Source organism: Apteryx mantelli, chromosome 26, assembly GCF_036417845.1.
Source record: "Apteryx mantelli isolate bAptMan1 chromosome 26, bAptMan1.hap1, whole genome shotgun sequence".
Taxonomy (NCBI): Eukaryota; Metazoa; Chordata; class Aves; order Apterygiformes; family Apterygidae; genus Apteryx; species Apteryx mantelli.
This window is the reverse complement of record NC_090003.1, coordinates 6,596,513-6,616,884: the sequence shown is the minus strand read 5'-3', so window position 1 is coordinate 6,616,884 and position 20,372 is coordinate 6,596,513. Positions and strand designations below refer to the sequence as shown.

The window sequence follows — 20,372 nt, the reverse complement described above, 5'->3', positions numbered from 1 at the left end:
CAACATGTTAATTACGGCATAATAACTAGTGCCCGGCTGTTTTTAGAAAAGACCAAGTGACTTCTAGAGAACAGGCAGCATCTAGCAGCTGCGCACCCTTCCCTGTATAGAAGTGTATGTTGGACCGATGCTGTAACCTTTTCCAGCCTTGATTCTTCTTTTTGATGCGGCTTTTAATGCTTTGGAGGGGGGCTGAACAGGAGCTTTGAGCTCCTGCATGGCAGTGGTGCAGTTGCAGTGTTTTCCCTGCAGACTGCTAAATCCTCTGTGTTTAATTAAATGTTTTATTCAGCACCGCAGCGGTTGCGTCCTTGCTCGCGGACGGATGCAGTGTTCCATCCAACGCCGGCGGCACCGGGGAGCACGGCCGCGCTCCTGGGGCGTCCGCAGGCTGTGCCCGGCAGGTAGGGGCTGGTGGGGGCCCCCCAGGACCCCTGCTGGGACACACAAGCCTCCCCCTGGGAAACCCCCCCGCTAGGACCCATAGGACCCCCCCCCCAGGACACATGACCCCCTGCGCCCCCCCATGCCCCCTCCAGGACCCATGGGATCACCCCCCCGTAGGATCCCCCCCAGGATGTATAGGAGCCCCCCTATGAGACCCCCCCCAGGATCCATAGGGGAGCCCCCTGGGGCACATAGGACCCCCCCTAGGACCCATGGGACCCCCCCCAGGCTCACGGCCCCCCCGTGGGACCCCCACTAGGACCCAGGGGACCCCCCGGCCCCGCGCCGCCGGGAACCCCCGGGGGGGGGGGGGGCCGGGCGCGCGGCCCCACGTGGCCCCGCGGCCGCCAGCCGCCCTACCCTGCTAGCGCCGCGTCACCGCCGCTCTCGGCCAATGGGGGCGCGGCGGGCGCGTGGCCCGCCAATGGGGGCGCGGCGGCGGCGCGCGCCGGTGCCCGGGGGCGGGGCGGCGCGTGGGCGCCTGAGCTGGGCTCCCGCGCCGGCGGCGGCGGGGTCGGGCCGGGCCGGGCCGGGCGGCGGCGGCGGCGGGTGCCGGGGCCCGGGGCCGCGGCGGGCGGCCGGGCGGGATGGAGGGCGGCGCGGCGGCGCTGATCCGCGAGGGCTGGTTCCGCGAGACGTGCCGGCTGTGGCCGGGGCAGGCCATGTCGCTGCAGGTGGAGGAGCTGCTGCACCACCAGCGCTCCCGCTACCAGGAGATCCTCGTCTTCCGCAGGTGCGGCGCGGCCGGGGCGGCGGCGGCGGCGGCGGGGCGGGCGGCCGGGGCGGCGGGGGGCGCCGCGCCATGCGGCGGGGCCCGGCGGCGGCCGCCGCCGCGGGCCCTGGGCGCGGCCCGGCTCCAACGCGCTTCCCCGCTGTGCCCAGCACCACCTACGGCAACGTGCTGGTCCTGGACGGCGTGATCCAGTGCACGGAGCGCGACGAGTTCTCCTACCAGGAGATGATCGCCAACCTGCCGCTCTGCAGCCACCCCGACCCCCGCAAGGTGAGTCCCCGCCGCGGAGGGAGGGAGGGAGGGAGGAGGGGGGGGGTCGGCGCCGTCCCCGCGCGGGCCCCCCCGCTGACCGCCCGCTTTGCGCCCCTCGCAGGTGCTCATCATCGGCGGCGGCGACGGGGGCGTGCTGCGGGAGGTGGTGAAGCACCCCGCCGTGGAGTCCGTGGTGCAGTGCGAGATCGACGAGGTGCGTGGCGCCGGGCGGCGGGCGGCCGCGCTCCGCAGCGTCCCGCGGAGCTGCCGCTTCACCTGCCGCCCCTTGTCAGCGGGGCGCGCGGTTGGCGCGACAGTGGCAGCGCCACCTCTTTGCCTCGCGAGTCATCTACGTGGCAGCTGGCTGCCTTTTTCGTGTGCTTTCTTCCACGCGCACGCGGCGGCGGCCCTTCCAGGCGAGCGTGGGCCGAGCGCAGGATTCGGAGGCTTTTATCCTAGAGGAGGAGGAGAGCTCCGGCTTTGCAAGGGTGCTGCTTTCTCCCCTCTCGTGATGCAGAGCAGAGTGCTTCTCCTGCCGAAGGAAACGGTCCCTTTGCCGAGCGCTCTCCTGTGACTGAAAGCAGGGAATAAACGGGGTATTTGTTTCTGTGAGCAGGTGGGCTGTCTTCCTCCTCCCGGTTAGTTTGCTGTGCTATTGGTACGTTTTTCTAGGAAGTTTTGCTGTCTCTTGGAAGTAAGGCAGCGTTAGGAATGAGAAATGCTGCAGTGGGAGATCCTGTACCCTGCCTGCCAAGCTAAGTAGGTGCACGTGCCTGGTTTTGAACAGGTGTAGCCTCACGTCCCTACCAGCTGTGACAAGTTGGCAGTGTTGGATACAGTTGCTGGACCTAGGGTAGCAGCTCTCTTACTGCAGCAGGTAGCCTGTAACAATTTTAAAAAGAAAACTGTATCTCATGGGGGATTATAATCATAGGGCAGAGCCAGGGATGTTTCTCATCTTGGATCCAGAAACCTGATGGCATAATTGCATTTAAAAAAAAAAAAAAGTCTTTAGTTGAGATCACCTTTGCAACTGGTATCCCTAGGAAAAAGGAGTATAGAGCAGCCTATCTGTAACTAGATTCTCTTAGTTCCTCAGGGAGCTTTTGAAACTCCAAATTCCTCTTGTTGAGTTTGGCACAGACAGACCAACAGTGTCACTGAGCCCTGAGGCCATAGGAAAGGGCTGAGTGTAGCTCATAGGCTGGAAGATGCTGACAGCTCTAGAGAGTCTAGTTAGTGAGTAAGACTGTGCTGAAGGCATGGAAGGAGATGACTCACATATTGTTCTTTCAGCTGCACGGTAGCTTGAGAAGTAGCTCCTTGTAGTCCCCACTGACCCCCTTAATGTTCCCTGTGTTGCAGGATGTGATCCAGGTATCTAAGAAATACCTCCCAGGAATGGCAGTGGGCTATTCCAGTGCTAAGCTGACCTTACATGTGGGAGATGGTTTTGAGTTCATGAAACAAAATCAAGAAGCCTTTGATGTGATTATCACGGACTCGTCTGACCCCATGGGTAAGAATTCTGCCTGTGAAAGGGTACGGCTTTCCTTCCTTTTCTCCTGCTTTTCTGGCCTGCCAGATCTCCTTTAAAGTCACTGACTTAGTTCTTCCGGTAGAGAAAGGGAAGGATGACCACCAGGAAATTGTATTAGCAAGGCTTCAACCAGCTGTCTGTCACATTTCTTTCCTCAAAACCCCATTCCAGCAGCTATTGCTTCTGGCAGTGAGTTGATCCTTGAATCCAAGGATCCCCCAGGGGTGCAGAACCACACTGGCAGCTTTGCACATGTGCTCATTAACGAAGCACTAGCTCACATGCTGCTGGTGTAGCTAACTTGCCTAAAGATGGCTGTAGCGAGGTTGCTGCATTTCGGAAGAAAAGAACTGAGGTAGAGAGGGACTAAATTTAGTTATACTGCCTCATTTCATAACATTGGGTGCCTGAGTCAGCTTCCCTTTTGCTATAGTCAACACAGAGAGAAACATCTCTAAAGGGCAATTCAGAGCAGGAGTTCAGTTTGTACAAATCTTACTGAAGCAAGAGGCAACTGCTAGGACTTTCTTTGGGAAAGGTGCTGGGCTCACTAATGAGGTGTGGGCTGAATCCCAGGCTCAAAACTCTTTGCTTCTACATTATTTCCATCACTGAAAAGCTCTTTGAAATATCTCTTTTCCAGTACAGTCCTCATACAGTGTGGACATTTAGAAAATCTTTGGGAATCTACCTTCTTAGACTCCCTTCCTGACAGATCTCTTTACTCCCTTTTCTCCCAGGTCCTGCAGAAAGTTTATTCAAAGAATCCTACTACCAGCTGATGAAGACAGCTCTGCGAGAAGATGGGATTCTCTGCTGCCAAGGTGAGGTTGCTGTCTTCCCTGGGCAGAAGCTAATGCCAGACCATTGCATGCAAAGTGTGAGGCTCAAAGGGGACTGTTTTCTTGGGGAGACATGACCCAGTGAGTGAAATCCAATTCAGCTTCCAGGTGCAGGAGTATTTTTGATATGTACTTGTCAGCTCATTAAGTGCTGGACTACGCTTTGTATTAAACTGGCATCTTTTATCTCTGCTCGCCTCTGAACCCACATGAGTTGTGCAGAGTAGAGCAGGTTTGGACTTGGAACCACTGTTAACCTGGCACAGGCTTGTGCAGAGCAGAGGGGGCAGCTCTCACCTGCATCCTGTCTCTCTGCCTCCTTGTAGGTGAGTGCCAGTGGCTGCACCTGGATCTCATTAAGGAGATGCGTCAGTTCTGCAAGTCTCTGTTTCCTGTGGTGGAATACGCCTATTGCACCATCCCCACATATCCCAGCGGGCAGATCGGCTTCATGCTGTGCAGCAAGAACTCGGTGAGTTTCAGGCACCCGAAGTGCTGCTTTTTGTTCCCTGAAAGCACCCACAGAGCCTGCCTCAGGCCTGCCAGGATGCATCCTGCAGAGCCTGTGCTGTGGCACCGAGCTCTGCCTGCCCAGAAACCTCTGGGCTTGTGCTAGGACCAGGCTGACAGCTGAGGTCCCCAAAGCTGCAATGCAGCCTGCCTCAGTGAAGCGCAGCATTGAGCAGTAATGTAACCAGCTGCTTTAGAAAAGGAAGAGATGGTTTTCTTCTCAGTACAGCAGACTTGGAAGGAAGGAGACCAATATCACTTTCCAAAGCCTGTTCAGGCTTTGGCCTATTGACACTGGCTGTCGTAAAGTGGGCTTTGGGCATGCTAGATGTTTCGGGGCATCTTCCAGTATGTAGGCCTCCAAATGATGCTCAGTTTCAGCATGTGGGCTGTTGACAGTGAAAAGATCTGTTTCCAGCCACCGACCGGTGAGGGTAACCTCGGCTCTCTCGCTAGTTCTAGTCCTTGCAGCTAGCCTGCAACGCAACTCTCATGTTGGTTTAGGGAGCCAGCTGCACTGCTGCTGCTGCATTTGACTTGTCCGGGGTGCTGGCAGCACGTACCATGCCTGACTTAACACCGATGTGGATTCTGCTCTGAAGCACAAAAGCCTTGCTTGTTAGATGCTCAGGCACAATATGAAAGCTTCGTCTGGCACTGCTCACACGCAGCCTGTCCTCGTACATGGACATCCATGAGTAAGGGGTAGTCACACGAGATAGGGAGTGTAAACTCAGGCTCAAGCTGTGCAAAACCTGTGACCTCACACTAGAAAAAAAAAAATCATCCATTTTCCTAGGTGTCCTCTTGGTTCTCTGCCATGAATTGGGATGCCCATCCCACAGCCCTTTGCTCATTACCCAAGTGCTACAATGCTACCTGGCTTCTTTGTTGTAGAACACAAATTTCCGGGAGCCTGTGCAGCAGCTCTCACAGCAGCAAGTGGAGGAGAGGAGTCTGAAATACTACAACTCTGACATCCATCGAGCAGCTTTCATCCTGCCGGAGTTTGCACGGAAGGTAAGCAAGGCTGTGCTGCTGCTGTTCCTCCATCAAGACGGAGGTGTGACTTTTCTTTGGCTAGGACTATACAGGGCTGAGGATTTCTTGCAGCCCTAAAGGCTTCTGCAGGCAAGTCAAAGCAGGATAGCATTTTGTATGATACAGCAGAGCATGAATCAGTCTGGGAAGACTGGAGTTCAACTACCTTTTGGGCTGGTGTCCCGTGACTTGCTGGCAGATCACTTCTACTTCTCTGACCAAAAACAAGCTTAAGAGCCTGCAGAATTGGTATTTCCCATTGGAAAGCTCCAAAAGTCTTAGATAAAAACTGGGCTGTGGTTTCTGTTGCCAGTTGGGGTAAAGAAAGGATGCTCTGGTGTAGTTCAGTCTGCCTTTTCGAAGGACAGTCTGTATTTCTGCATCATTCCTTCATCTCCTAGCTGGGCTGCAATTGGAGGTTCCAGAAATAGAGGCCTGCTCAGAGAGTCCTAGGGATGAGGGCACTGTGGTGTTTTGAAGCCAAGCATCTACAGAGGACTGGTAGAGCAGTGGCAGGTCCATCTTCACACTTCTGTTCTTTGGCTGTCTCCAGGCCCTGAGTGATGTGTGAGACTTGAGAAGCTGCTTTCTCCCTTCAAGTTGGACCCTGAGATCATCAGTGATGTGGTGGGGACTTTCCCAGCAGACTGCAGATTTGCTCCCCACTGTGCGGGATTGTTTAACCCTTTGCCAGCCAACATTCCTTTTGATGATGTGTGAAAGATGATGGGGCATAAGCCACGTAAGACTATTGAAAAGCTGCAGTGACTTATCGCGTGGGGTCAAAACTGTTCTTTCCAGTACCGGAAACGTAAGATGTCTTTTCTTCCTTTCTCCTCCCCTCCCTACACCTGTTCTATATCCCCTCTCCTTTTTTCCCTCCTCCCCTCAACTGACATGGTATATTTATAACTGACACGTATTTCCATCTGGCGATCTTCTGAAACTTGGGAGGAGTCCAGAAGGTTCGCTAATTCAGCCTTAAACACAGAGAGCAAGAGCTTTGTGTGGAAAGTTAGCCTGCTCTCTCCTAACGGGAGCTCCCTGCTGCTGAGACGTTTTAACTGGTAACGGGTCAGAGCCTTCATGTCCCATTGCCCTTCTGTGACACCTGCACTGCTCTGCAGCACAGTCGGAGAAGTCACAGTGCAAACCGTTGTCATTCACAATAGGTCTCCCTCCAACCCTGATGGAGTAGCAGTATTAAACACCAGCCAGGCAGGCTGGCAGCAAAGTTTTGTGGGTTGTTTTGTTTTGGGTTGGGTTTTTTTTTTTTTTTTTCAATTGGTTGGAAACAGAAGTGCTGAGGTACGAACAGGCTGACTCCTGTTCTTACCTCTGCCGTCAGAGTGGTTCCAAAGAATGTTTATCAATACAGTGATAGGCGCTTTATATATATAAATATAAATATATATATATATATAAAAAAAACAAACCTTAGATCCATTGCCTGCTGTACAGTACTGATGAAGGGGAGTCAGTTGTTCTGACAAGACTTTGATCTCAATCATGCTGAGATGCCTCAGGCCTGGGTATTTGCTAGTCCTTAAGAGGCATCATTATTTCCAGTGCTGCCCCCAGAACCCCCAGATGCGTACGTTGTTTTCATTGTACTCTGTTGTGAGATGGATCTGCCTCCACCTCTTCATTTTTGTTTTAAAGACTCCATGCCACCACTGTGCAGTGGGTATCTTCCCAGCACAACCACTGTGCAGTTGTCACTCCAGTGCAATCAATTAAACACTTGGCTCTGGTTAAGGTGTCATTAGCGTGGGTCAGTATGCTTCTTTGGGAAGAGTATGGGGGTGGAAATGGAGATCCTGAATGTCTGCTGTGCTTGTCAGAAGACATCCAAGGGCACTCTCTAGGTGGTCTGACTTCCTCTCTCCCTTGTCTCTAGGGATGACAAACATCATCAAAAATAAACTCTGAAGAGTGATACAGTTGTTTGTACTGTGTTGTAACTTTACTTCGTAACAACTCCAGCTTCTGTCATCCTCTACCCTCTAGAAATCAGTACCCTCTATCCCAGCTATTCTCTAGTCCAAACTGCTTCTGGTCTGGCTTTTCAAGCTATTCTCTAGCTGCCCATCTCCCTGCAAGCATCGCTTGGGTCCTGTCAATCACTGGCCCCACTCAGTTGCACCATCTTTTCCTCTGCAAAAATTGCTGTGGCTAAGTGGCTCCGTGGGTCCGAGCCTTGCACTGGACTCAAGCTGCTGAACAAGCTAGGAACAGTCACTAGGTGGCATCAAGAGAAGCCAAGAAAAGGCTGGTTGCTCTGAGAGACACTTTTTCGTTTGGTAAGAGAAAACAAGGAGGAACAGAGTTCTGCAATGGTTGGGATTGAGCTTTGCCATAACTGTGACCATATAAACAGCATAGTTGATGCAGCTCCTGAGTGCCTTCAGCAAGGGACCTCCTTAGTGTCAGTTTTTCCTTCTACTTTCTTCTCTTTCTGATGAGACTTACTACTTCACTTTCCCAATTTCCTCTTTTGCTACCAGTATCAGCACAGCTTCTTTGTGGTCTAAAGATATTGCAAAGCATTGCTAAGTTGCAGAGCTGAGTCTGGATCTCCTTTGTATTCTTGGGTGTAATCTTGGTTCTGGTGAAGTTCTCCACACATCTTGCCTCTTAATTGTCTGGGATAACTGTCTCCTTCCCTTTCTCCCACAGCTACTGATTAGTTAAATCTGTCCTTCTGCAGAGGGCTATTTGTGCATTTACATTGCTCAAGTCTTTATAAAGAACAGACCAGTACTGTAGGCTGGTTCTAGCTACTTCTGTTTAAATTGCTGTGCACCTGAGCCCCATTCAGCCCTTCATCCTTGACAGAAAACTACCTCTAGCATCTTCTCCTCTCTCCTGGAATGGGAATCAAGGCCAGGACTGTAGTCCAGGAAGGCCTTAGAGCAGCTGCCAACTAGTAACAAATTCAAGGCTTCCACCCAGCCTGGGTGAGTACAACAGTGCCCAGGAGGGGAAGAGCTCCATCAGTCCTGTTACTAACCTCTGTGCAGCCAGTTCTTCCTTCTGTTTCCCTGAGCTCTCTCCAAAGCTGTGAGTGAGTGGCCCAGGCAATTGGCCAGCAACAAGAGCAGGAAGACGAGGCTGTTTGCCATCCAAATCATACATGATCTATCCACAGGGTCCTATATATAATTTCTGAGAAATTCTAAATCACCGTTACTTATAGGCAGTTCCAAATGCTTCAGCGCCTTGCAACAGGTGAAGATAAAGATCAGTGCCTGAATCAAGCACTCATTAACAATGCAGCAAAAGTGGGAACAAGAGTTTGTGCGTCTATAGCTGGTTCCATGTGAGCAGCTCCAAGCACTTTATGACTGTTGAAATGAAAGTCACCCCTGGGCTGAGAGCTGCCATGAGGTCTACATGCTGCTTAAGCTGCTAGAACAGTATTTGGCATGGCAGTCATCTGTCAGGCAATTGCGTGTCTGCAGATTGATTATCCCTTCCACAGATGCGCGAGGTCTGAGCTGTTGCACTGCGGGATGCTGTAGCACAGGAAGCTGGGGTTTCAGAAGAGACTGGCAATTTGGGTTATGCCCAACAGGAGAAAACTAATGGGGCCTCGTACATAATTGAGCCCTGAACACTCAAAAGCAATCTTTGCAGTGTCTCTAGGTGGGCAACTAAAATACTTGAGTCACTCTTTTGGAGTTTTAGCTGGCTTTTGCCCAAGGCTAGTCATGTCAGGCTGTTCATAAGCAAAGCAAAGATCCACAAAGATGCCGTTTGTGTAGACATGCTGCAGTCATGTTGCAGCACCTCATTAAGCCAGGAGCTGTGCGATCAGGGATAGGCCTTGTCCCAAGTAGCTTACAATGCAATATCGGAGCAGGTGGAGGCAGGCGAGGGAGCAGAGCCTGATGGGCTTCAGCACACCAACTGCCTAAGCCTCTTGGCACCTTTTGAACGGTGTCAGACTCCCTGCCCTGTGCTTTATTCATTGAACCAACAATTTTTAGAACTTCAGAAAACAGCTTAAAAAAATTAAGAGAAATCTTTTGCCTGTATCTCTTGAGCCCTTTCAGCCAGTTAATTGGCATGTCTTATTCATCCAGAGCTTACGTTATCGAGGCCTGGCTGAATTATTGATGGAGCTTGGCTGGAGCAAGAGACTGCCAAGGTAAGAATGAGAATTCATCTTTCATCAGAGAGCAGCAGCCTCAATAAGCAAACAGTCAAAAAGTAATAACAACTGCCATCAAGTTCAGGGAGAGGCAAGTTCTTCTGATAAAATGGAAGGTGAAAGAAGAGGTAAAAGTTTGGACGAAAGCCTGAAGCAGCAGCTCAGGTCCAGACAAAGAGAGTCAGACAAAATGTCATTAAAAAGTAAAATGAGAAATTTACCCAAATTAAATGCTGAGAAGACTAAGTAAAGCTCTTCTCCGGCCACGTACTGGAGGGAGTTAAACGCTTTTAAAATATGCAAAAGGTGGGGAATTAGAGCCAGGGAATTTCAATTATGGAACAGTGATGTGTGTAGCAGATAAAGGCAGGGGCATTATTACAAGCGTTAAGGCTCTCAGCGGCAGGCCTTTCAAGGACGCCAGCTCCGTGGCGAATAGAGTTTGAAGGGCCTGTTGCGAAGGAGGAGAGCTGGCCCCGGAGCCTGCCGGCAGCCGGGGGGCTGCCCTCTCCTTGGTACTGAACGGCGGCCGCCCCGCCTCGCCGCAGCCCGCCGCCGCTCTCCTCTGGGTCATCTCTGCAAGGGAACTTGCTTAACAAAGCTAATTCTGCATGCCAGGAATAAGGGCGGGATGATGTATGCGGTGACCCTGCACGTGTTTCGTCCCCCTTCAGCTGTGAAAGAGGAATAACCGGAGGCTCAGCCTGTGTGCAGCGTGTGAATCCGTGCCTGAGGCTCTCCAAGCGGAGCCGTCTGTTCCGCGCACTGACAATCTCTCAGTCCCGTGTGTTAGCGTCACCGGTCAGCTCTTTCTGATTGAATTCCCACACGGCACGGTGCATATGCAAGCCCTCAGGAAATCCAAGTGGCAAAAAGCCATTTCCATCCAAGTCTGGTCCAGACAGCCTTGCCACCACAAGTCTGGTGGTCTCAGCTGTAAAGGTCAGTTCATATGTCAGTAAGCAATAACACCAGTGTCATCAACCTGCTTCACAGCTTGAAATGCCTCCTGCTTGGAGCCAGGCAAAATATTTTCAGTGGAAAATGGAGGTATTTTGAAATAGAAGTGTTTCATAGCAACTAGTTGATTTTTTTGAGGATGATTTTTGGTGGAAAAACTGAAATGTGTAACTTTGCATGCCTATTTAAATAACAAAAAGCTTTGAATGTAGCACCGAAGCGTTACACTCGCCCTCCCTTCATCCTCCTCCAGCCCCTTTGGGGTCGCTGGACAGAGAAGGCAGCACAACTCCCCCAGGTCCACCTCCCTCGAGAGCTTTAACAGGCTTGTAGTCGTGCATGCTCTGACAGCAGCATCCCTGCGGTACTCTCCCTCCTCCTCCCTGCACCTGCTCCGAAGCTCTTACAGAGATGAGTGGGGAACTGTAGGCTCCAGCCCACGCTGAGGCAGTCTCTTCCTTGGGTTCGTTAGATTAGTGCCGATGAAAGCCATGGCTGGAACGGCCACCTGCATGCTTCTCAGAGGCCCCCGGGGAAGGCGATGCTGTTACTAAGGGAATACTGCAAGCCTGGCTTGATAAATGAGCTGTGATTTCAGTGAACAAATTGGCTTGCCACTGACAACTGACTATTGCTTTATTTATTGTGTTGCCCTTTGCCACTAAGGGCCCTTAAGGGTGGAGAGAAAGGGTTCCAGTGATGGGAGAGCAAAAGCATTTGAATCCTTCCTTCAGCTGCAATTGAGTTTCTCACCTTTGGGAACCAGACTTTGATCTGGGTGCCTGGTGCAATTCTGCTACGTGCTTCAAGAAAACATGGGGATCTGAACTCAGACCAGGCAAGAAACAGGCAAAAGACAGCAAACATCCAGGCCACAGAGAAAAGCAATTGAGAAATTACCTCATTCCTCAATGTGGCATTTGGTGCCAACCATGGTGTTAGCTTTTGTATTCTGGCACTGCTGAGACAGTGCTGAACAGACGCACTGAGGAGAGGGCAGGCAACTCTTCACTCAAAGACCAAACCTGTCCCCCTGCGTATTACTTGTTTGCTCTCAATCACAACAAGAAGGTGGCTGTGTCACCTGGCTGTGCCAGGATATTCTGCTGTGTTCCTGAACCAACCCTGCATCTCTCTGCTGAAGCCATGCTGTGAGCCAAAGTCCTTGTTGTCTAGCCAGGCCTTTTCAAGTCACCCTCTATGCTGAACTTCCATCTAGAGCATGCCCTCCTTTACCAGGCTCCCACAGATATCTTCCCGGTCATGCTGATTTCAGATAGATCCACCCTAATTGTAAAGTGGCAGACACCCTCTCAAACCATGTGTGACTGGACAGAAGAGAGCATCTAGGAGGAAGACTTCTGAAGGGTGAGTCAGATAATTGAGAGAGAGAAAATGGTAAGAGGAAATCAAGGCAAGAATTGTCAGAAGTGTTTATTCCTCCAAGGGAAGATCTTAAACTTCCCTGTACAGAGCAATGGGTGTTTAAGGGTTGGTAAAAGAACAATTAGGGCCTTCTTAAAGGTCAGAGAGCCAATGTGACAGGGAATAGGGAACAGTGGGAATGAAGAGCAATCCTGGACTTATGTGTTCATCTCTTTTCAGTTACAAAAAAGAGCAAATTTTATCACCATAAGGGCAGAGACACCAAGCCTTGCCCAGGAGAGAAATATATTTTTTGGTTGCAGTGTGCTGGTCAACAGGGCCACAGGTTTGATGCTGGCATGTCTGGGCAGAAACTGTCTCCCAAGCCAACCCCCTTAAAGAGAAAGCTATTATTTTATTACTGCCCTTTAATCCTAGGGCAGACGCACTGTTTACATTCCTGTGGACCCCCTAGAAGATGATTTCTCGCTCAGTACATCATCCCTTTCTGGTAGAGAAGCATCGTCCTGCACAACTACAGTCATCCAAACTGCCTCCTGGGATGTCGCTTTGTCTTTCTTGCTCTTCTCAGCTCACACATCAAGTCCCCTTTGCATCTCCCCTCCAGGCACACTTGTGATGCCATTCACTCAGTGAGGCATTATAGAAAACTCTCCATTCAGAAGGCAAAGCTCCACACAAAACCATATTTAATAAAACAAGCAGTTTGGTTAGACCAGATGGCCCTCAGCATGGAGACCTGGCTGCACAGCCTCTGTGGTCTGTCTAGCTTTTGGGCTAATAGGCCCATGAGGTTTAGTCCTGCCTCATAAGCAACAGTACAGGATCCAACTCCTGCCTGCCTGTCAGCCCAGCCACATCTCATGCTCACAGGTACATGCCCTTCATTTCTCTTGAGCAGTCGACTGTGCTTTCTCCATTTGCTGTCCTCCCACTTTTACACCTACTCGAGCAAATTGGCTGTGGGTCAGTTAGCAAGTCCCTCCGATTTGCTTACTCACTGGAGCCTGGTACTTGACTGCTGTATCTCAAACCCCAGACAGGCTGGAAAGTGTATGACAGAATACATTATGAAGGTAATAGCATACATTTTCATAAACTAGCAAGATCAATTTAAAAGGAAACAGGCAAGGTTTCATCTAAAACCGATGTGTGGAAGCCAGCTTTCACAACAGTGGATGAGAAGCAATGAGGTTACAAAGCTTTCTGATGAAAACTCATTCCTAGAAATTGCTGGATTGCTACCTTTCCCCAAAAGTCCGCATCACTCAGAAAAGTTCTTTTTCTTTGTATCTTTCAGTGAGGGAATCCAGTGTTTCTTTTAAAATAGGCATGGAAGAGACAGCATCTTTTGTCTCTGAGCACCCAGAGTGGTATAACTGGCGTTAGGAGCTGGATTGCTTGAAGGGAAAGATTGATCATGCTGCTTCCAGGAACTGTGATGCTGGTAAGGGGCAGGAATGGGGAACGGGCTTTTCTGCCTTCTGGTTTTCGTTCTGCCACAGCATCCTCTTGGCCAGGTCAGTTGCCTGTGTTTTTGTATGTGTTAAATAAGGATAACAATTTAGCTCTTGGCTATGGGGGTTGGTTGTTACAGTCAGAGGAGGACTTGCTCTTGGGTGTGTGTCTCTGGAGAAAGGCTTGGTGGTGAGAGAGAGATTATATTACTGCATAGCTGCAGTATGCTCCTCTGTATCCCCATGTTACCATAATGAGAAAGCCAGGCAAATTGGGATTCCACAATAAGATGCATCATTTGAAGCAGAGATCCTGATCCAAAAACCCCTCGAGTCTGGAACTGCTTGGACACAAGGGCTGAGGGTCCAAGCCCATATCTCAGTATTGGTGGCCAGAAGTTCTACATCTTCCCTCTGAATCATCCAGCATTGGCTAGAGGTTTGTGCAAGCTGCTGGCCTGTTCTGGCCAGCATTATCTTCCCAAGAAGAATTTGGCTAACTAGGGGAGGCACAGATAGCGCCTACAATTTCTCGGGGTGAAGAGACAGCATGTTACTGGAGAATCCCAAACCCTCACTTCCTCAGGCTCTGCAGGTCTGGCACATGGAAAGCCCAGAGGCACTGAAGTATCCCACTCAAGCAGCCAAGTGTTAACAACCTCTCCAAAGTCTAATTTGCCTTTGATATAGACTTAATTGTCTGCGTCACCCACCAGGCTAGGGGGAGGGCTATAAAAGGGGCTGCAGCCATTGTCTGAGGCAGAAGAGAGCCCAGAAACAGCTCCCTCTCCGAGTCTTCCTAACTGAGCACGGTAGTCACAGGCTGTACATCATGCAGCTGGTGGCCAGCCTGGTGTCCGTTCTGCTGCTGGTGTGGAGCGTGAGAGCCACTGCGCTGCCCGGAGAAGAGAGACTCGCGTTACAGAACAGTAGGGTGAGTATAACGCACCCTGTGCAGGAGCTGGGTGGGACAGGAGCACGCAGGAGCAGCCTGGAGCCAGGGAAGGGCAGAAAGGGCAATTGGGCATTACCTGATGCAACCTCTTCTACCTCTATATTGCAAGGCACTACAGCTTCCAGCGCTGCTGAAGCAGGAGCTATTACTACAGCTTAAGAGATGGTTTATTTAGGAAAGGTACCAGGACAGACTCCAGTGAGCTGCAAAAGTGAAGTCTGAGCTAAGCAAAAACTGGCAAAGAAGAGAACGGAGCAGACAGGAGAAGGAGAAAATAAGGTTGCTGAAAGAGTACAGTGTGAGAGAATGAAGCAGAGTACCAGGGAGAGAAAGAAGGGAAAAGATATGTAATTGGTAAAATGATCAAGGGAGATGATATTTTAAATAGGACCCATGGGAAGGACAAATGTTTAAAAGATGGGCTCAGTAGAAAAGTAACAGAGGAATAATAAATGAAGTAATTATATCAGAATAAAATTGCTTTTTCCAGAGTAGTATTCACAAGGGGAGTTATACCGACATAGTTCTGCTAGAATAATTACACTCTGGACCAGCACAGCTCTTTGCAGTGGCAGAACTTATTATAGCAATATAATTATCCTACCAACCAGCAAAACTGCAATACTGTAATAGCTACAGCACTGTAATAACTTTGTTTTGCTGGACTATTTCCCCAAGAGGCCAGAGGGGTAGGAAGCAATACCATAACATAATCACAAGAAAGCTCCCTGTGCCGTTTGCCCCACCGTTTTCCTCACCTGCTTGCTCCTTGCCATCCGTTAGATCCTCCGAGCTGTGGTTAGCCGTGCGACTCCCTGCCAGTCCAGTTCATTGCTGTATCCATAATGTTGCTGTTATTTCAGTCCTGGACAGGAGCTACCCAGAGAAGTGAAGGATCCCAGTGCTGGTCTCAAAGGCACTAACTTCTCCTTTGCGCGTATCCATATCATTCTTTCTGTCTCAGCATCGGCACCAGCTCATCCATCAGTGTCTTATTGCTTTCGGAATGGGCTCACATCCCATTAACAACAAAACTGGCTGTGAGAAAGAAACATACACAGTGTGAGGTACTAGGGATAGCGTTCTGCTAGAGATCAGGGCTTCTGCAGCTGGCTGAGATTAACCCTTCTGGGGATAACTAAACTTTCAGCTGTAGATTCTTACAATAACAAACCCATACTTAAAAAATGAACTCCTCCTGAGAAGCGCAAGCTGCTGGAAAAAAAGAAACAAGCTGTGTGGAACAAATAACTAAGTAAGGCGTTGGTAAAAATTAAAATAATGCCTCCAATATCTATCAAAATAGATATAATGATTCTCTTTAAAGCATTTTACAAACTGAAAAATTGTTAGATACTGATGAATCAGTATTTACAGTCACCATTGCTGTAACTCAGACAAATCTCTTTAACTGTGAAGTATGATAGCTTATACATAGAATCCTGGCATAAAACATGTAAAAATGCAGAAGAAGGATGTGTGCATTCTGACACACTGGTAGTAGTACAGTGAATTGGGCATCAACCTCAAGGTGTGCCCACAACCCACCAGTGCCAAGATCCCTAGCTGCTGCCAAATGAGTCTTGGTCTCTTGCAACTCAGGAGCAGCTATCAGAAAAAAGGATATTAGCAAAGGATCAGTGCAGGGCAAGAGCTGCCTAGTTCCACTAATAGCCACAACCGATCATGCGTAGGGAATATCCTCTAACAGCAGGCTGAGCTTTTCCTTCCCACCTCCGAGTCTGAAGTAGCTAGTTCACCTCCTGAGAGTTTTAGTACAGCTATTTTATTTCTCTTTACTAAGGATCTGAATCTCTAGCAGATGGCTCTAACGTCACAGAGCTCATCTGTAGCAGATATCTCAAAACCTAGGGCTTACAGCTAGGAAAGAAGCTCATGAGGAAGGCATGACCCAGGGGATGTGTTCAGCTGGGTTCCCCAGCCTGTTTCCCTAAGGCTCAGACATTTCTGTACCGGCAGCATGGGAATGGGAATCAGGATGGACACAGGCTGGCTTTTATCTTTATTTCCACTACAGACAGCATCTAACTTCTCTATGCCTCAGTTTCCGCTGCCTGGAAACAGGATAAGTAATTAGTGGGTAAGGAAATGCTTCAAAAACATCCACAAACATTCTGTCAAGGAAACCCAGAATAATTGCTGCTACCTGTATTTCTCCATCTTTTGAGTTGCTCACCAAGTAGCCCTTAGTAAATGAACCTGTCAATACCAGTGCGGACAGAGACAGTGGGCAGACAGAATGATCCCGGCAGTAACCATGGCATTTCTGCGAATTCACACAAAAATTCACTTCAAAGATCCCCATCCATGTGGGAAACGGGATCTGTTCCTGTCAGACTCTCTATCCAGCTAAGCCGGTACCAGCTGTCTCTGCCAATGAGTCACAAAGACCAGGAATATTCAGGCAAGGTCAGATTTGCTTGATATGAAGTTAAGAGAAACGTAACTCACAGCTCTTGTTACTGAAGCAAATCCCTCAAGCCCAAAACCACAGTGCTCTGAAACTGCTCTTACAAAGGGATGGAGCCGAGCAACTCCTCTTTCATTCTGCCTTCCCCCAAGTTCAGGCTATTGCCCCACCTTCTTGAAATAAAAGCTGTTTCTACAGATTAAATATTTTGTTTCAGGTATTTGGGGCTTCTCCTCCCCCTCAGCCCAGCCCTCCCCTTGTTGCATGCAACTCCCAGCGTTTTACCCAGGGGGTTGCAGTCTCAGATACGCTTCATCGAGTAACACAGGGGACGCTCCACCTTCTCCCTGACCTTCCCAAACGGGAGCGGGGGCTTTCCAGGAGAAAAGGCAGCTTGGCATTCACTGACACTTAATTACTGCAGGCAGCTAGGGACTTTGCAGCTAATTTGCGCCTATTTGTTAGCAGCTCTTTTCCGGTTATGATAACGCACACATGCCTTTCTCCGTCCAGTTGGCTGGGCAAGGAACAGGGGATGGGAGGAGCGGCCCGGGCAGCCACAAATTCCTCAGCACCTAGCACCGCTCTGCTGTGGCCCTTATTTATTCCTCAGTTTCCCCAATTGCGAGGCGGGGTGAGATTTAAGCAGGCGTTAAGCTCTGCACGGCCTGGTGGCGGGTCCTTCCCTTCGCCCCCCGAGGGAGCAGGCTCTCACCTCTTGCCCCGCTGCTCTCTGCCCGCAGGAACAGACCAGAGTGCGGAAAGACGCCCTGCTGAAGATGCTGGCGGGCCTGCTGGAGGGCGCGGACGCGGGGCGCGAGGCGGCCTCCCCGGACTTCGAAGAGGAGGGCAAGCTGGAGGAGGAGCGGGCCGCGCTGGGGCGGCTAGCCCAGCTCTCGCAGCGGGACCGCAAGGCCCCCTGCAAAAACTTCTTCTGGAAAACCTTCACCTCCTGCTAGCCCCCGGCCTGGCCTCGCCGCGCCCGGGCTTCGCGCCCCCGCCCCGGCCGCCCCTAGTCACTCCCTCACCCCCGGAATAAAGCATGGCGCCTCGGGGACCCGTGTCCGCCTCTCTGTGCCCCGGGCGGGGCAGCGCCGCCGGCCGGGGAGGGGCGGGTCCTCGGCGGTGGGAAGGGCTCGCGGCAGCCGTTGGAAGCCGTTAGGACCGTTGGAGGCGGCGGCGGCCATCTTGGGCAGCAGCCATGGTGGGCGGCCGCCATTTTGGGAGGGCGCCTGGCAGCCGCCTGCGCGCGAGGGTGGCCCGGGCTCCTCGCCGGAGCGGAGCGGCCCGGCGGGGCCCTGCCCTGGGCCGCAGGAGTCGCGGCTGTCCCCTCCGAGGAGGAGCCCTTCTGTGGGAGCAGGGGCGCGGCCGTTCCCGAGGGCGCCGTGGCTGCCCCCTCTGCCTCGGAGGGACCAGGTGGGTCGGCGCGTCCGCGGCCTGCTCCCGGGCCCCTTGTTTCGCCCCGGCCGTGCTCGGGCCCCGGGTGTTGTGGCCAAGCGGGGAGAGCCCTGTGCTTCAGTGCCCCGGCAGGAGAGGGGGCTACACCGGGCTGTGGGGAGGGCGGTGGGCCAGCGTTTTGTGTGTGGACGTGCTGTCCCCCGCCTGCGCTCACCAGGGAGGCTCCTGGGCTGGGCCTCAGGGGCTGCTCATCCCCTCCACGCTTGCCCTGATCGCGGGGAGAAGCGGTCGTGCGGGAGGACGGTCCCCTGGGCTCCTTCCCGTGCCCGCTGTGGCCTGGGGGTGGATGCCTGAAGTGCCAGGCGGTGCTCGCAGCTGCCGCCGCGGCCCGGGGATTGCCGGAGGTGTGCGAAGGGGTGTGCATCCAGCTCGTGGCCGGCCAGCTCTGCTTCGACACCAGGTATCCCCGCAGCAGGTCCCCGGGTGCTCCGGGACCGTATCTGTGTCTGAAACGCTGGGGTCTGTAACGGAAACTGGCCGAAATAAACCCACTGTGATCCACGGTCCTGCAGCTCTGACTGCTCCTGGTCCTGTTGCAGTTTCTTGGTGTCCTGTGATTTTTTTTTTCTGTTATTTTTCTTCAGTCAGGACATTTCACCCTGTGAAATGTGAAACATGAAATTCTATTGCTCAATTTGGTTTAATGCTTAACAGTAACAGGTTGAGTTCTGGAGCTGAGCTACATTATTGGGAACAATCACACATAGTAGAGACTCCAGCTATGTGATGCTATTGAGCCTGTTTCCAAGGCCTGATTTGCCACCACTGAGAACTGAAAAGTACCTATTTCAAGTGGCTTGTTTTTGAGCCTTCACACTTTGGTTTTTTTGGGGGGGGGCACTGACCATGGCGGGGGTCTCATCTCCATAGCATTTTGGATTAATCAGCAGCCAGCCTGTTTTCTTACAGTTGAAGTAACACTTCCCACTCCCCCCGCTCTCCCTGAATAATGAGTGATACAACCACTCGGGCACCCAGACGGGCTGGCTTGTCTCTGCCACTTTGCTCTGTGTCAGGCTGCATTTTCACTGCCTCGTTTGCCATAGAAGTTTCTGGCTGTGTTTCTCTGGCTTGCAGGAGGAGTTAGAGCCCTGTGGCTTGTTTTATTTTTCACTCCATAATGAAAAATAAGATCCTTGCTGGGGGAACTCAGTGACTCAGTGTATGGGTAATGGGATATGGAGCTTTCCAACTGTGTTGCCAACAGCACCCAGCTGGGACACAGGCGACTTGGTTTTATGCCTTGCTTTGCTGCTGGCTTTCACATTTTGCTGTTGCTTCCCTTTCAATACCTCAGTTTCCCTGTCTTTAAAATGGGGTGATGACTCTCTACTCTGTGTGTGTGTGTATATATATGTGTGTGTGTGTGTATATACATATATATATATATATATATATAAATAAAAAATCTTTTTAAAAAAGACGTGGATGATGAGTGCTGTATAAAGCTAAATATTACTGCTGTTGTTACTAAGACCTGTTTAGCAGTATGAGAACAACCAGGATAATAATTCATGAGATTTCTTTTCATAAGAGTTGCCATATTATCTATCATTAAATATCGTCTCTGATAATGTTCAAGACAGTGTGTGGTGCAAATGAGAAACCCCACAGCATAGGGACATAAGAGATTGTCCCTAATAGAGACTGCCTGTTCAGCAGACTATGCATGCTGTATTATTTAATGGTTCCTGGAAGAGAGGAGTCAGGCTGCTCTCAAGGTTGGAAGTTAAGTTGGAAGTTGAACTCTTCTTTCATCCCTGCAGCTGGTTCCTGCTAATGCAGGCTGAGGCACGCTGGCTGAGCACCAAGCAGGAAGTCTGCGCAGCCAGTGCACGTGCTGTGGATAGGGGCCAAGACAGTTGAGCCAGCTTCTTTCATCAGTGCTGAAATCGGTGCTTGCGCTGGATTTGGTTTTGCAGTTTCCTTGGTAAGTTAGTGTGTTGAGACTGAAGCAATGCTGGATCCTGCCTAATGATGGTGTTTAATATTAGGGAGCTTACATGATAAATCGGGTTCAGTGGTGGGGTATAGTGAAGGGTTATAGGTAGTGTCATCTATGGGTATTTACTATTTAAATGTTTCACAAAAGAATTGGGAATCTTCTAGTGGTGTATGTCAAGGAGAAGGGAAAGATTTGTGGGGCACCCTGTTTGTTTGTTCTTTAAATATAATAGCCAGTGCATTTTAAAATCTTGTCACAG

The 20,372-nt window shown here is 51.0% G+C and overlaps 2 protein-coding genes across 8 annotated transcripts; both read left to right on the top strand.

The window, feature by feature from the left end:
- Positions 1-1,006: 1,006 nt before the first annotated feature.
- SRM (spermidine synthase) lies at positions 1,007-17,528 on the top strand. 7 transcript variants are annotated; one of them, XR_010886378.1, is made up of 10 exons: positions 1,007-1,180; positions 1,330-1,450; positions 1,554-1,646; positions 2,798-2,951; positions 3,713-3,801; positions 4,146-4,286; positions 5,222-5,344; positions 5,919-6,176; positions 13,168-13,387; positions 14,163-14,228. XR_010886378.1 is itself a non-coding variant. In XM_067311002.1 (8 exons), the coding sequence occupies exons 1-8, from the start codon at positions 1,035-1,037 to the stop codon at positions 5,934-5,936; spliced, it is 885 nt and encodes a 294-aa protein (XP_067167103.1). In that variant the 5' UTR covers positions 1,007-1,034; the 3' UTR covers positions 5,937-7,308. The 7 variants fall into 7 exon arrangements, 2 of the variants coding, with proteins under 2 accessions (XP_067167103.1, XP_067167105.1); XR_010886379.1 differs by lacking the exons at positions 13,168-13,387; positions 14,163-14,228 and adding exons at positions 9,454-9,518; positions 10,196-10,214; XR_010886377.1 differs by lacking the exons at positions 13,168-13,387; positions 14,163-14,228 and adding an exon at positions 17,454-17,528.
- CORT (cortistatin) lies at positions 16,608-17,669 on the top strand. Its single transcript, XM_067311284.1, has 2 exons — positions 16,608-16,709; positions 17,454-17,669. The coding sequence occupies exons 1-2, from the start codon at positions 16,608-16,610 to the stop codon at positions 17,667-17,669; spliced, it is 318 nt and encodes a 105-aa protein (XP_067167385.1).
- Positions 17,670-20,372: the final 2,703 nt, after the last annotated feature.